This window comes from Genypterus blacodes, unplaced genomic scaffold (assembly GCF_046128005.1).
Source record: "Genypterus blacodes isolate CSIRO-AG114 ecotype Tasmania unplaced genomic scaffold, CSIRO-AGI_Gbla_v1 ptg000044l_1, whole genome shotgun sequence".
In the NCBI taxonomy this organism is placed as follows: Eukaryota; Metazoa; Chordata; class Actinopteri; order Ophidiiformes; family Ophidiidae; genus Genypterus; species Genypterus blacodes.
Window position 1 is genome coordinate 752750 of NW_027466857.1, and position 15739 is coordinate 768488.

Here is a 15739-nt window from a genome sequence, read left to right on the forward strand (position 1 = left end):
GAGTAATTTTGACAATTTTGACCAAATTCCAATTCTTTTAAAAGCCCATATCTTGGACAAGGAAGAAGCTAGAGAGCTTAAAAAATACACACACAGCCTCTGGGGGGCACGAGGATTCATCAGCATGAGTTCAAGGGAAATTTAATTTTTGGTCATTTTGTCAGAGGAGGTAAGGGGGGACCCTTATCCAATTTGTTGTTTTCTGGATGGGCCATATCTTGGCCTAGGAAACACACAAAAAGCCCAAAATTCACACACAACATCCCCATGGCACCAGGATTCTTTGGTGCAAGTTTGGAGTAATTTTGACCAAATTCCAATTCCTTTTAAAGCTCATATCTTGGACAAGGAAGAAGCTACAGAGCTTTAAGAATCCACAAACAGCCTATAGGGGGGCACAGGAATTCATTGGCATGAGTTTGAAGAAAATTTTAATTTTGGTCATTTTTTCAGAGGAGGTAAGGGGGGACCCTTATCCACTTTGACTTTTTTTTGGATGGGCCATATCTTTGCCTAGGAAACACACAAAAAGCCCAAAATTCACACACAACATCCCCATGGCACCAGGATTCTTTGGTGCAAGTTTGGAGTAATTTTGACAATTTTGACAAAATTACAATTCCTTTAAAAGGAGCTAGAGAGCTCAAAAAATCCACACAGCCTCTGGGGAGGCACAGGGATTCATTGGTATGAGTTTGAAGAAAATTTAAATTTTGGTCATTTTTTCAGAGGAGGTAAGGGGGGACCCTTATCCAATTTGCCTTTTTTTGGATGGGCCATATCTTTGCCTAGGAATCACACAAAAAGCCCAAAATCCACACACAACATCCCCATGGCACCAGGATTCTTTGGTGCAAGTTTGGAGTAATTTTGACAATTTTGACAAAATTACAATACCTTTAAAAGAAGCTAGAGAGCTTAAAAAATCCACACACAGCCTCTGGGGGGTAACGGGGATTCATTGGCATGAGTTTGAAGAAAATTTAAATTTTGGTCTTTTTTTCAGAGGAGGTAAGTGGGGACCCTTATCCACTCAAACTTTTTTTTGGATGGGCAATATCTTGGCCTAGGAAATTCACAAAAAGCCCCAAATCCACACACAACATCCCCATGGCACCAGGATTCTTTGGTGCAAGTTTGGAGTAATTTTGACAATTTTGACCAAATTCCAATTCTTTTAAAAGCCCATATCTTGGACAAGGAAGAAGCTAGAGAGCTTAAAAAATACACACACAGCCTCTGGGGGGCACGAGGATTCATCAGCATGAGTTCAAGGGAAATTTAATTTTTGGTCATTTTGTCAGAGGAGGTAAGGGGGGACCCTTATCCAATTTGTTGTTTTCTGGATGGGCCATATCTTGGCCTAGGAAACACACAAAAAGCCCAAAATTCACACACAACATCCCCATGGCACCAGGATTCTTTGGTGCAAGTTTGGAGTAATTTTGACCAAATTCCAATTCCTTTTAAAGCTCATATCTTGGACAAGGAAGAAGCTACAGAGCTTTAAGAATCCACAAACAGCCTATAGGGGGGCACAGGAATTCATTGGCATGAGTTTGAAGAAAATTTTAATTTTGGTCATTTTTTCAGAGGAGGTAAGGGGGGACCCTTATCCAATTTGATGTTTTCTGGACGGGTCATATCTTGGCCTACGAAACACACATAAAAGCCAAAAATTCACACACAACATCCCCATGGCACTAGGATTCTTTGGTGCAAGTTTGGAGTTATTTTGACAATTTTGACGAATTTCCAAATCCTTTAAAAGCCCATATCTTGGACAAGTAAAAAGCTAGAGAGCTTAAAAAATGCACACACAGCCTCAGGGGGAAATAAGGATTCATTGGCATGAGTTTGAAGAAAATTTTAATTTTGGTCATTTTTTCAGAGGAGGTAAGGGGGGACCCTTATCCACTTTGACTTTTTTTTGGATGGGCCATATCTTTGCCTAGGAAACACACAAAAAGCCCAAAATTCACACACAACATCCCCATGGCACCAGGATTCTTTGGTGCAAGTTTGGAGTAATTTTGACAATTTTGACAAAATTACAATTCCTTTAAAAGAAGCTAGAGAGCTCAAAAAATCCACACAGCCTCTGGGGAGGCACAGGGATTCATTGGTATGAGTTTGAAGAAAATTTAAATTTTGGTCATTTTTTCAGAGGAGGTAAGGGGGGACCCTTATCCAATTTGATGTTTTTTTGGATGGGTCATATCTTGGCCTAGGAAACACACAAAAAGCCCCAAATTCACACACAACATCCCCATGGCAACAGGATTCTTTGTTGCAAGTTTGGAATAATTTTGACAATTTTGACCAAAATCCAATTCTTTTAAAAGCCCATATCTTGGACAAGGAAGAAGCTAGAGAGCTTAAAAAATACACACACAGCCTCTGGGGGGCACGAGGATTCATCAGCATGAGTTCAAGGGAAATTTAATTTTTGGTCATTTTGTCAGAGGACCCTTATCCAATTTGTTGTTTTCTGGATGGGCCATATCTTGGCCTAGGAAACACACAAAAAGCCCAAAATTCACACACAACATCCCCATGGCACCAGGATTCTTTAGTGCAAGTTTGGAGTACTTTTGACAATTTTGACAAAATTCCAATTCCTTTAAAAACCCATATCTTGGACATGGAAGAAGCTAGAGAGCTTTAAAAAAATCCACACACAGCCTCTGGGTGGCATGAGGATTCATTGGCATGAGTTTGATGAAAATTTAAATTTTGGTCATTTTTTCAGAGGAGGTAAGGGGGGACCCTTATCCAATTTGATGTTTTCTGGACGGGTCATATCTTGGCCTACGAAACACACATAAAAGCCCAAATTTCACACACAACATCCCCATGGCACTAGGATTCTTTGGTGCAAGTTTTGAGTTATTTTGACAATTTTGACAAATTTCCAATTCCTTTAAAAGCCCATATCTTGGACAAGTAAAAAGCTAGAGAGCTTAAAAAATGCACACACAGCCTCCGGGGGAAATAGGGATTCATTGGCATGAGTTTGAAGAAAATTTTAATTTTGGTCATTTTTTCAGAGGAGGTAAGGGGGGACCCTTATCCAATTTGCCTTTTTTTTGGATGGGCCATATCTTTGCCTAGGAAACACACAAAAAAGCCCAAAATTCACACACAACATCCCCATGGCACCAGGATTCTTTGGTGCAAGTTTGGAGTAATTTTGACAATTTTGACAAAATTCCAATTCCTTTAAAAACCCATATCTTGGACATGGAAGAAGCTAGAGAGCTTTAAAAAAATCCATTCATTCATCCATCATTTTTTCAGAGGAGGTAAGGGGGGACCTTTATCCAATTTGTTGGTTTCTGGACGGGCTAAATCTTGGCCTAGGAAACACACAAAAATCCCCAAATTAACACACAACATCCCCAAGGCACCGGTATTCCCTGGAGCTAGTTTGAAGTAATTTTGACAATTTCGAGAGTTTAAAAAAATCCACTCACAGCCTCTGGGGGGCATGAGGATTCATTGGCATGAGTTTGAAGAAAATTTAAATTTTGGTCATTTTTTCAGAGGAGGGGAAAGGGGAGACCCTTATCCAATTTGACTTTTTTTGGATGGGCCATATCTTGGCCTAGGAAACACACAGAAAGCCCCAAATTCACACACAACATCCCCATGGCACCAGGATTCTTTGGTGCAAGTTTGGAGTAATTTTGACAATTTTGACCGAATTCCAATTCCTTTAAAAGCCCATATCTGGGACAAGGAAAAAGCTAGAGAGCTCAAAAAATCCATACACAGCCTCTGGGGGGCACAAGGGTCCATTGGCATGAGTTTGAAGAAAATGTAAATTTTAGTCAGTTCTTCAGAGGAGGTAAGGGGGGACCCTTATCACATTTGATATTTTTTGGATGGGCCATATCTTGGCCTAGGAAACACACAAAAAGCCAGAAATTCATATGCAACATCCCCTTGGCAGTAGGATTCATTGGTGCAAGTTTAGAGCCATTTTGACCAAATTCTTTTAAAAGCCCATATCTTGGACAAGCAAGAAGCTACAGAGCAAAATTTCCACACACAGCCTCTGGGGGGCACAGGGAGCCATTGGCATGAGTTTGAAGAAAATGTTAATTTGGGAAAATTTTGGAAAGAGGTAAGGGGGGACCCTCTTGGGCGCGCCCCCTACTTTGGGAACCACTGGTGTCAGCAATGTTCGCAATTACTGCTTAATATGGATGTCATCATCTTGTTAATCGCTTAATCAGAAGAGCTTTTTTGCCAAGTAATCCACCAAGTTATTTCACTTACAAAGAATTTGTTTTGGTAGTTGGTGCAATCAACATATATAGTAACAGCAAAACACTAAAAGGAGTAAATCTAAAATAAAAACATACACCATTATTAACAGGAATGTAACTGAATGGGTCAGAGTGCAAAGATACAAACCAAACTAAAATGTGCAAGATCCAAACTGTGGAAGAATTAAGTGTATGTTACAAAGTACAAAATGTGCGAGATACAAATAGTTCTGATTGTTCGATCAGTGGAAGAGCTGGGCCTTCTTGATGAGGCCCACTGCAGAGGGGGAGAAGCTGATTTTGTGGCGTGAGGATTTGGTCCTGATGGACCTCAGCCTCCTGCCAGAGGGGAGGGTTTCAAACAGTTTGTGTCCAGGGTGGGATGGGTCGGCCGCAATCTTGTCTGCCCGCCTCAGGGTCCGGGAGGCGTACATATCATTATTCTTGAAATGATACACGTAGAAATAATCCAACTCCGATAGAATTTTGTCAAAATATGATTACAAGAAATAAATTTCATATCTACCATGGAGCCACACTGCCCCCTTTTGAACATGTTATGCCATACTATGTGTTCTGGCCATCCTCAGGACCATCCTCGCTGGGCAAACCGAGAGAAAGACCACCAGCTGCATTGTGACTTAAGTCATATGAGAACTTTGCTTTAGCAATATAGGTTTTGAGATCTATTTCCAGAACCATCCACAGAAATAACTTGACTGCTTGATAATTTCTTTACAGTTTTTATCCATTGGTTTGGCTCATTTCTTGAAACAGAAATTACAGAATTGAATTTCTCATTCATTTCATCAAATTGCTAATTTCTCAGTGCATGTTTGCAAATTACTAAGTACAGGTAGCCTACAGTTAGTTCAGTTAGCCTGAATTTAGCACAATTTCCAAGTGAATAGATCTTGTTGATCTAAACTGATTGATGATTCCCAGTGTAATGGTTGTTCTCTCCACAACATGTCACCATCATTTCATTGTATAAGTTATCACATGCACAACAGTCTGTTCAATTGTCAAAATTAGTCAAGAACACAATACGGAACATTTGATGAATTGATAACAGAAATTGACAATCAGGTGAAACTAGAACTTGACTAACGAAGAAGGAGTTGCACACATCTCAGATGACCAATCAAACAGTATGTTTAGTTACCTGACAGGTGCTGTCCATGATTTTGAATGCTGCCAAACATGTATAAATAATGAAATTCGGGCCACAATTGTCGACCACGTTATTAACCATAGCCTCACAATGGCGGAGGCAGGTAGCCAAGTGCAGCCTAATGTGCCGCGCTCTGCACTCTCCTCCATCATCCAAACCTTTCGCAGGGAAAACAGGTATGTACTCAATCAATGATATAATTATATATGTTTTATAGGACAGGACATTGTGCATATTTACTCATTTACCTATTCATTTAGTCTGTGTGTGTGTGTGTGTGTGTGTGTGGGTGTGTGTGTGTGTGTGTGTCTGTCTGTGTGTCTGTGTGTTATAGGCCTACGGTAATATCTTACCTCAATGGGATGTTACAGTATGATACGTAAAAAGGCGAGAAAAATATTGGAGAAAATGATTGATGATTCAGTTTACAGTAGTATTCCAGTCAAGGTTCAGTGATGCATTAGAATTGTGGCAAAGTTACTGTAAGAAAAACAACAACACAATTACATTAGTACTCATTCTGTAAGAAAAACATAAGATCATACATAACGAATGGTAATACAGTGTTCTCCTTTGAATTCTATGTCTAGGATTGGACGACTACCTCACACGGGTGGCAGAGGAAGACTTTATTTACAGCACTGTAGGCTACATATAATTTTCCTTGTTTTTGTTTATGTGTTTATATTACAGTATATTATGCTGGTATTTTTTTTTCTCATTTGTCTATGTACCTAACTTATTGCACTCTTACTCTAGCACTAGTTATGCTCTTAGCTGTCTGTTTTAGAAGGAAATGCACTTACGATTTCTTGTGACCTGAAGTTCTTTTGCCTACCTATGTTGAACGCACTTATTGGAAGTCGCTTTGGATAAAAGCGTCTGCTAAATGACTGTATTGCACTCTTACTCTAGCACTAGTTATGCTCTTAGCTGTCTGTTTTGGAAGGAAATGCACTTACGAGTTCTTGTGACCTGAAGTTCTTTTGCCTACCTATGTTGAACGCACTTATTGGAAGTTGCTTTGGATAAAAGCGTCTGCTAAATGACTGTAATGTAATGTAAATGTATACATTTTCTTTTTACTCTGATTTATGGAAGTTACTTTATGTGTGTGAATAAAACTGGTTCCTTGGCAGTATGAGTGCAATGTGTGATGTCAAACCTTGGAGGCTACTCTTACCGTAAAATCCTTTTTCAGCCCTTTCCGTTTTATACACAACTGCATTCTGTTAGCTAGAAAAAAAAACTAGTACAGTAACCATTATCAATGAAGGACTGGGCTTAGTGACAAAACATCTAAACATTTTGACTTGCAGTGCTTACACAATGCCAAAGGGACGATGCATTTTGGGGGCACTGACTATTTATATGAGAAAGGAATTTAGTTTTGACACATGAGTGAACTGTTTTCTGGAGAGATATGAGCTTTTGCAGGTGAACCATGGTGTTGTGCTGAACCATCCAGGTTATTTTGGCAAAAGCACCAAGAGTGTTGAGAACGTCCGGTCTGTTTCAAGAAATGAGCCAAAGCAATTGAGAAGGATCTTTGCATTTTGGTGGCACTGACTATTTAGATGGGAAATGAATTTAGTTTTGAAGCATGAGTGAACAAGCATGAGATATATGAGCTTTTGCAAGTGAGCTATGGTGTTGTGCTGAACTGTAAGACTGTTTTGCCAAATGGTCTTAAGAGTTTCGAGAATGTAATTTCTGTTTCAAGAAATGAGCCAAACCAATAGAGAAAAACTGTAAGGCATAATCATTCATTAATTAGTAATTGATTGAATTTATTTAATTGAATGAAATGTGTGTTTGATTAATTTTCTTCCAAATTAATCTCAAATTGAAATATATGAATATTCATAAAATCTACACTGAATCAAAAAGCAAGGTCAAAATGGCTGGTGATGTGAATGTGAAACTTATATAGAAGCTGCACCTCGGGTCATAAACCCTGCCCAAATTCCAAGACCATGACCATGACCTTAGAGTCCTGAAGACCCTCTCGAATGAATCAACTTGGATCTGTCAAGTCAATTGCGGAAAGCTGCAGTGTGGTCATTCTTCCACATAGGGGCCCTGTTTGGCTGTCTGGTATGCCTCTTCCCTCACTGGTTAAGCTGCCTCGTACTAATATTCATCGTTAAACAGTGTATTGTGCACAGGGTAAACCTCTAGGTGTCATTTATTTTAGAGTGAATGCTAAGGAAAGACATAGTGAGAAAGAGATTGGAATAAAACGACAGCAGGTGGGATGGAGAGAAGCATGGAAGCAGTAAGGACAATGTGTGAGGGGGAGGCAGAAGGAGCAAGGTAGACACATTTCTATTTCTATTTAATTAAGTCTTTCAATTTCCTTTTTTGCGTTTTCTTACCTATTTAGGGTTAACATCTTGCAGTTTTTATTTTATTTTACAGCATGTCCACTGTAATGGACCCATTTTAGTGTCAAATATCATATCACTAGAAAGCCCATGATGACCTCTGTACGATGCCGCAGGGATTGATAGAGTAGCTCACAAGAGTAAAAGGAGATGCATGTAAACAATGTCCACTACAGAGGACACAAGTTAATGGGCTGGGTCTCAGTAGGATATGAGCAGGATTGATTCATACAAACAATATTAAATACAAGTGCAGATGTAATAAAAAAGCAACAGCATATATAATGGAAAAGATGACATTTCATTTCCTTCACAACAGGTTCTCCTCGGCAAGAGGTATATTACTTCTCATTGTTGAAACGTAAAGTCATTACACAAACATTTGGAAATATGTCTGCTGAAGTTTTTTTATTTTACAGAAAAGGACAACTTATAGATATAGATATCTGACACAGATACATGTGTTATCACATCACAAATATTTACCAAAGTATTACTTTATGATGTACATCAGATGTATGAAGGGTGCATGTCAGTCGGTGAGTCAGTCATTAGATAATAACGGTTCTGAGTACAACCATACTCACACTCTTAATAAAATACGTAATTTATATTTGTATACACCCCCCCCCCCCCCCCCCCCAATAAGCCACAAAGACAGGTGTCATAAATATACTCAAGTAAATATACTGTAGCATTGTAACCACTTACACAAATATAAATATACAAATATAAAGACAAGGAAAGAAATGTAAATATGCAGAATGTCAATCGCATGTCTTGATTAAAGTTTTTGTACTCAAACAAACATGCATTCAAAATATAAAAATAGAAATTCTGGTTAAGTTTATATTCTTTTCTTTTATAAATATAAGTATACAAGTGTATTTTTAAAATACGAATACATACAGTCATAAAGTGTACATTGTGTACCAAACCAGCAATTGCAAATAGTTTGGGATATATGGCATTAACAAAACTCAATTGCGCTGAGAAATGCATCTTAACGACAACAACATTTTTGTCTTTGTTTCTTATTTAAAGTTGTGTGTGTTTCGATTGCTGCCGGCAGTCTGTTACTCATATTTGCCAGTGAGAATGAAAGTTGAGAGGTGGGCAGTACATAAGTTAAAAGCATGGAAATAAGAAGTCTAGCTATGCCGGACATCCTGTAAGAGCTTGTTGATCTCAGCCACTAGTTCGCTGGCATCCACCAGCTCGTGCTGGCTGTCGCTGCATTTGCCTTGCAGATGGCCCAGTACAGACTCAAAGTCATCCTCTTCATAGTTCTCTGGGATCTCTTCCATGGCCGGCAGCCACTTGGAGGAAGGCCCTGGGAGTAGCACCGGCATTGGTGCTGGAGAAGGCTGTACCACAGTGGGGCTCACCAGTGCCATGAGTAGGGAACTGTTCTGCGTTTTGGGGTGGTGGCAGCTGTTCTGGGTGCTGTTTTTGTGAGTTTGCGAATTCTTGTGACTGCTGCTCTGGGAGCCACCACTCTGGTAGTGACCCAAGGGGCTAATGTTGCTGCTTGGGTTCTGGAAGTGAGTGTTGGCTGCCCAGGCTGCCACACCTTGATGATGGATGGAGGGGCTGGGCTTGCCAGGCAGATAGCTCCTCCTTCGATCTAGAGATCCCGTCATAGGGATCCCAACCCCGCTGATGATAATCCCATTCTGACTCTCACTGACCTGAATGTATGGGTCCAAAGACTGGGGTAGCAACCTATGGAACATGCTGCTCATCTCTGATTGCAAGAACATTGTCCTGCACAGGTCCTCTTCTAGTGCCTCACCTTCACGGTTATGCCTGCCCCTTTCTTCTCCCCCATCATCTCCACCAAGGGCCTTGCCAAAGGTGGAGAAGCTTCTGATTTGGGCAGGTGCAGTATCAGTGCAGGGCTGTGGGGTCTTGTCCTGGGAGAGGTCATTGGCTTGGCAGGCTTCCTCTCTGGGGATGTAGAGGTTGCTCCGGTAGTCTGATGAGCGTGAGGCTGCTGATGTTAGTGAGGGCATCCAGCACTGATCTGAATGGCCCAAGATGCGGCACTCTTCTGAGCACAGCCTCATCACTAGACAGAAGGAAACATTAGTAACCACCGTATACTCACTAACAAGAAACACAATCATAATAACTCACATTACTCAAAACTATCAAGATGCACTGGCTTATAGTGTGGGTATTGTTTGTGCTATGTAGGCGTGTGTTTGTATGTGAGTGCAAGAGTGACTGAGTCGTGACTGGGCAGAGTGTTTGTACATTCAGCATGTGTTTCGTGCATAATCATTGAACTATAAAGATGAATTACTCAGACTAGTAAATTAACGTACATGAGATAATGTAGAGAGTATAGGCCGTTAAATGTACTGTACTGTAAGTGCCTAATTAAAAAAACAATTATTTCCAATAAAATGTACTCAAGTACCAAAGTATTAGAAGTTTTCTTTGTTTTCAGATGAAAACCATGTACCTCAACTTTTGGAAATGTTCATACTTGAGGGTCCTTTTATTTCCAGTTGCTTTATTTACACTTATTTTCTGCACAACACCCAAACTATTTCGAAGTCTGTCACTGCAGTTTGGGGTAGTTTTTAGCTTTCAGAATTCTCTTATTGAAAGTCTTCATAGCAAGACTTCATAGTTTGATCAGTTGATATAGGGCAGTGGTCTTGTTAATAGGTTTTCCTTTGAGCTGAGTGTCATATACAATCATGAAGACTAAAGCCAATTCTGACTGACAACTCTTATCCTTAAATCTTGCAGTTTTACACTTTGAACTGTGGTAGGTGCTACAGCGTGCCCTTGGCAAACCAAGTATTTTATTTTGTGAGCAATAAGCATTTTAAACTGTAAAAATACTGTGCGCATTTCATGCCTTTTATTTATTGCTTTTTTTGCATGATATAGTTTTGCTTACCTGATTGATTTAGCCCTGATAAGTTTTTGTGCTGTTTTTCACATCTTGGGAAATTTAGTTGTATTCCATTCTATAATTCTATTTTGGTGGTGGTGAGGGAATTCATAATCTCATCATCCGCATGAAAGGAAAATACACCTTGGTGCTGATGAAAAGTGCATTAATGTGTAGTGGAAAGGAGGGGCATCAATCCACTGGGAACCAGAGGGGTCGCCGGTTCGAGTCCCCTGTGTGGACCAAGTAAGCAGACTGGTAGCTGGTGAGTTGCCAGTTTGCCTCCAGAGCACTGCAGGTGCACATGAGTAAGGCACCGCACCCCCAACTGCTCCATGGGCGCCAAAAAATGGCTGCCCTGCACCCCCTCTGTAAGGCATGTGTTTGTGTGTGTGATATGTAAGAGGGGGTGCAAGAAAAATTTCAATTGCATGTAATTTGCGCGTGAATTGCATGCAACATGATAAATAAACTATCTTAATCTTAAAGGGCAAGCACGACAAGACTGCTGATGCCAATAATTCAGTCAGAGCATGTACTGTGTAATTAGATGTACAATATATCAGAATTTTAATTCAAACCTTGTCCTAGTGGCCACTTTCAGGCTCAGGTTTAAAGGGGCTTAGAAAGTCTGGGTTAAGCCTGAAACTTTAAGGAGGGAGGAGAGGAAAAGTAGAATGTACTGTACATTGGGTTTGTAGAGTGAATGCGTAATGGGGATTTGTGTACCTGCTTGCACTCTCTGTTGGCCATCAGGGACATGTAGCTCAGCAAAGCCCTCACCAAGGAGTCTATCCACAGGTGACTCCCTGCCAGGGTCATAGTCACTGTCACCGGCCTCACTGTCTCCACGACCGCTATCCTTCAGGCTGAATTTATCCATCTCATATGGCCCATATCTGGACAGATGGACACACGAACAGAGAATTGATTGGGGGCTAAATTTGCAACAGAACATATATTTATATTGGGTATAATATAGTAAAATGTTAAGGACTTGCTGTATTACATAGAGGGAGGGAATCATTGTGCATAAGGTATTGTAGATTACATTAAATTAAGCAAATATGAAGCTACTGAGAAAATGACGATGCACCCCAAGACCGAAAGTAAAGACAACATACAAAATAATGTGCAAACTGTTTCCAAGTGGAGAGAAGAGCAATATTTATTTTTAAGAGAGACAGACCCCCAAGAAGGGTGGTTATAATTTAGGTGTTTACAACAATATGTAACAGCTTCAAGCTTAAAATGCAGCATTTAATATGTACAGTATGTACCTGTAGTTCCTGGAGTGTTTGTTGCCTCTGAAGCTTGGTCGTGGCTGGTACTGGCCCTGATGGAGTATGGACAGAAGCTGTGAGACTTGCTACAATTCCAAGAGAACAAAAAAGGACAAAACGAAAGAAAAGACAAAAATAGAAGGAAAAAATGAAGAAGGGAAAATGAATGATGTCAAACAAGCAAAGCCATAAAACAATGTGGGGTGGGGATGGAACGGGAGGGCTGTTGAAATGACTTTGTGACTTGCTCCTAAATTTGAAAAGATGGTGAACAAAAATATGACACAAAGGCAGAAGGTAACATGTATGGTAGCTAGACATAAATTTGGAACAAATACTGAATATTGACAGTAATATAACTGAAGATATCTGCTAAATAACCCAATTATGATAATATGTCTTTAAGACTATAAAATTATGACGGATCCAAAGACTTAGAAGATTAGATACTCAAAATTCAATTGAACGTTAACAGTACTATTAGCAAATGCCATGTCATGAAGAGATGACATGTGAGTTGAATTATCTAGCAACATGAAAAAAATCTCTTACATCTTACCTCTACAGGAGGTGTGGAATGGGCCAGCTCCAGTGTAAAGCTCTCTGGCATATGATTGGAGGATGTGGTGACCAGACTGTTGAGTGACTGACGGCTATGGTGAATCTGTCTGCTTCCAATGCTACCTTGGTCAGGTGTAGGGGAAGCTGAGGGGGATCTTGAGTGGACCCTCACAGGCAGAGTTCCATTTATGGTTGGAACAAGGGTGATGTCTGCCTTGTGGATCTGCCTGGCAGGCTTCTTGGGATGGTTTTGGTAGCTGTTCTCAGCCACACGGCAGTTATAATTGTGCCTCTTGTCCTTCTTCTCTCGGCTGCAGCGAACAGTGGTGAACATCACCATGACTATGAGCAGCAGAGCACAAATAGCACCCAGAGAGGTGATGATAATAACAGATAGATCAAGGGGGACCTGGCTGGAGACAGTGGGGTTCAGTGGCGAGATGATGTCCATGTTCTCCTTTAAGGAGAGCCGGAATAAAGCTGTTGTAGACAACCGACTAATTCCCCTGTCTTGCGCCTCTACTCTGATCTCCATCAAATCCCTTGGAGCCTGCTCCAGACTGGCATTGGTTCGGAGTTCACAGTGTTGTACATCCATCACAAACAACCCATCCTCGTTGCCACCAATGATGGCACAGCTCACCTCTCCATTGGTGCCAGAATCACGGTCTGTGACTTTCAGTGTGGTGATCAGCTGACCGGGCGACGCATACTTCCACACTGGAAGGTCAGCAGTGTGATTCCGGAGAGAGGGGTAGTGGATGACTGGTGCATTGTCATTTTCATCCAAAACAGTTAACAGAACTGTGGTATTGACCAACAGAGCTGGGTTTCCTCCATCACGTGCTTGAACCATAAAACCAATGCGACTAATGTCTTCGTGATCAAAGCCCCTTAAGGCATAGATTGCTCCGTTGGAAGGGTCAATGGTGACGTAGGTAGAGATGAAACTTCCATGAACCTGAGCATCTATGATAGAGTAAGTGACTTGGCCGTTGGTTCCTAGATCTGGATCTGAGGCTACCATTGTCATCAGATGGGCTCCGGGAGCGTTATTCTCTGATTTGAATACCTCGTAGCGGCTTTTTTCAAAATTGGGAGGGTTATCATTTTCATCCAGTACCTGCACGGTTAAATGTTTAATGGTGGACAGGCTAGGAGAGCCTTTATCCTCAGCTATGACTGTCAGGCTGTACTCTGACCGCTTCTCTCTATCCAAGGAGGTGTTGGTGAGGATCATGTAGTTTTTCTCATAGGTCTTTTGGAGTCTAAAGTGTCCATGTCCGTGCAGCCTGCACACCACCTCACCACTGAGTCCTGCATCACTATCATCAACACGCACAAGAGCTATAAAGGTGTCGACGGGTGCACTCTCTGAGATGTAGGCCACTTCCTCTCTTCCGGGCGTCATGAGATTAATATTTATTTCTGGCTTGTTGTCGTTCACATCCACTACTTTTACCACAATTTTGCAGAGGCCAGGGATTGAATTTGGGCCTAAGTCCTGAGCCTGAACATCAAGCTCATAGGAAACTGTAGCTTCATAGTCCACTTTTTTAATTAGTGTAATGTGACCATTTTCATGGTCTATCTGAAATGTTTCCAAGATCTTTGGTGAGATGTGACTGCTAAAAGAGTAGACAATTTTCCCATTAGTACCCTCATCTGGATCTGTGGCATTTAAATCAATAATTAGAGTCCCAAGTGGTGAGTTTTCCAGCACATCGATAACAAAAGCCTGTTCATCAAAGCTGGGGCTGTTATCATTTGAGTCAGAGATGCTGATCTTAAGTAAAGTGGAGCCAGACTTACGGGGGGCGCCGTTGTCTGAGGCTGAAAGCTGAAGCTGGTAGCTGGACTGCACCTCTCGATCCAGTTCCTTCATCACTACCAACTCCGAATACTTGGCCCCGTCCGTCCTGGTCCTCACCTCGATCTTGAAGAATTTATTAGGCGTGAGGGAATAGGTGTGGAGTGAGTTTTCCCCAACATCTGCATCCATGGCGCCATCCAGAGGGATGCGAGTACCCACTGAAGCGCTCTCTGAGATCTCAATGGGAACAATGGCACGGGAGAAGTGTGGAGAGTTATCGTTAATGTCCAACACTTCCACTTCCACGTGAAACAGCTGCAAGTATTCCGTCGGGAGCGTGACCACATCAAACTCTATTGAGCAATTCAGGTTGTTTTCACAAAGCTTTTCACGGTCGATTTTAGTTTCGATGCTGATCTCTCCGTCCTCCTCCCGAACATTCAGAAATGGCGTACTCCCGCGTTGCATAGCATGGAATCGAAAAGTCAGTGAACTCGGTAATTTGGATAAAACACCAGCTACATCATCCTTTAATCGTGCAATAACCGTGCCCACTTTCTGTTCCTCGTAAACCTTATATTTCAAAGTCTTACCCGTGACATCGCGTATAATGACGACAAATAGCAATACTTTCAGCACCATGAAAAAAACGGTTCCTTTGGTTTGGTTCCTTTTTTTCACACCCATCTTCTTCACTCACGCTGTAGCACAAGACGGGGAGAAAATACAGATGTCTCCACAGAAATCGAGCATGCTGAATGTCTCCTTGTTGGTCACTGTCTGCTAGAGGTGAAAACCCCGAAAAAAGATATAAAATAAATAAAAGGATGAATATACTGAAAAATAAAACCCTTCTTCACCTGGTGAGGGGATAACTCAAGTTAGCGCTGTCCTTGTAGACGTTGCATGTGTCACATCTGAACGCGTCGCCTGCCAGTGAATAAGTGGGAGTGAAAGAAAAGGCAACTCCACTGTGACTGAGAAAGAAAGGGAGACGTGTGTGTGTGTGTGTGTGTGTGTGTGCGTGCGTGCGTGCGTGCGTGTGTGTGGTGCGTGTGCTCTGCTCTGCTCTGCTCTGCTCAGTCTGCTCTCGCTCCCTCTTTCTCCTTTCGTCCTGCACCCAATCTGCCTCTCCGTCATACAAAACATTCCCCCACTCTTTACCCCACCCCCTCTCCTCACCTCCTAAATCACTAGAATGGCCTCCTTAAACCGACACAGGAGGGACTATTGATAGCAGTCCTATCTCCCCCACCAACACAGGAGCCATTCCAGTTTCAAAAGTGTGTCAAACAAAGGGCAGAGGAAAAATTATCCACTTTGAACATAAAGCCTG

The 15739-nt window shown here is 41.4% G+C and overlaps 1 protein-coding gene across 1 annotated transcript; it reads right to left on the reverse strand.

Annotated features, from left to right (window-relative positions):
- Positions 1 to 8238: 8238 nt before the first annotated feature.
- On the reverse strand, positions 8239 to 15293 carry LOC142999614 (protocadherin-18-like). Its single transcript, XM_076149236.1, is given in 6 exon segments — positions 8239 to 9202; positions 9313 to 9340; positions 9342 to 9906; positions 11476 to 11645; positions 12027 to 12082; positions 12589 to 15293. Coding segments are annotated over 6 exon segments (3537 nt in total). The 5' UTR covers positions 15091 to 15293; the 3' UTR covers positions 8239 to 8986.
- Positions 15294 to 15739: the final 446 nt, after the last annotated feature.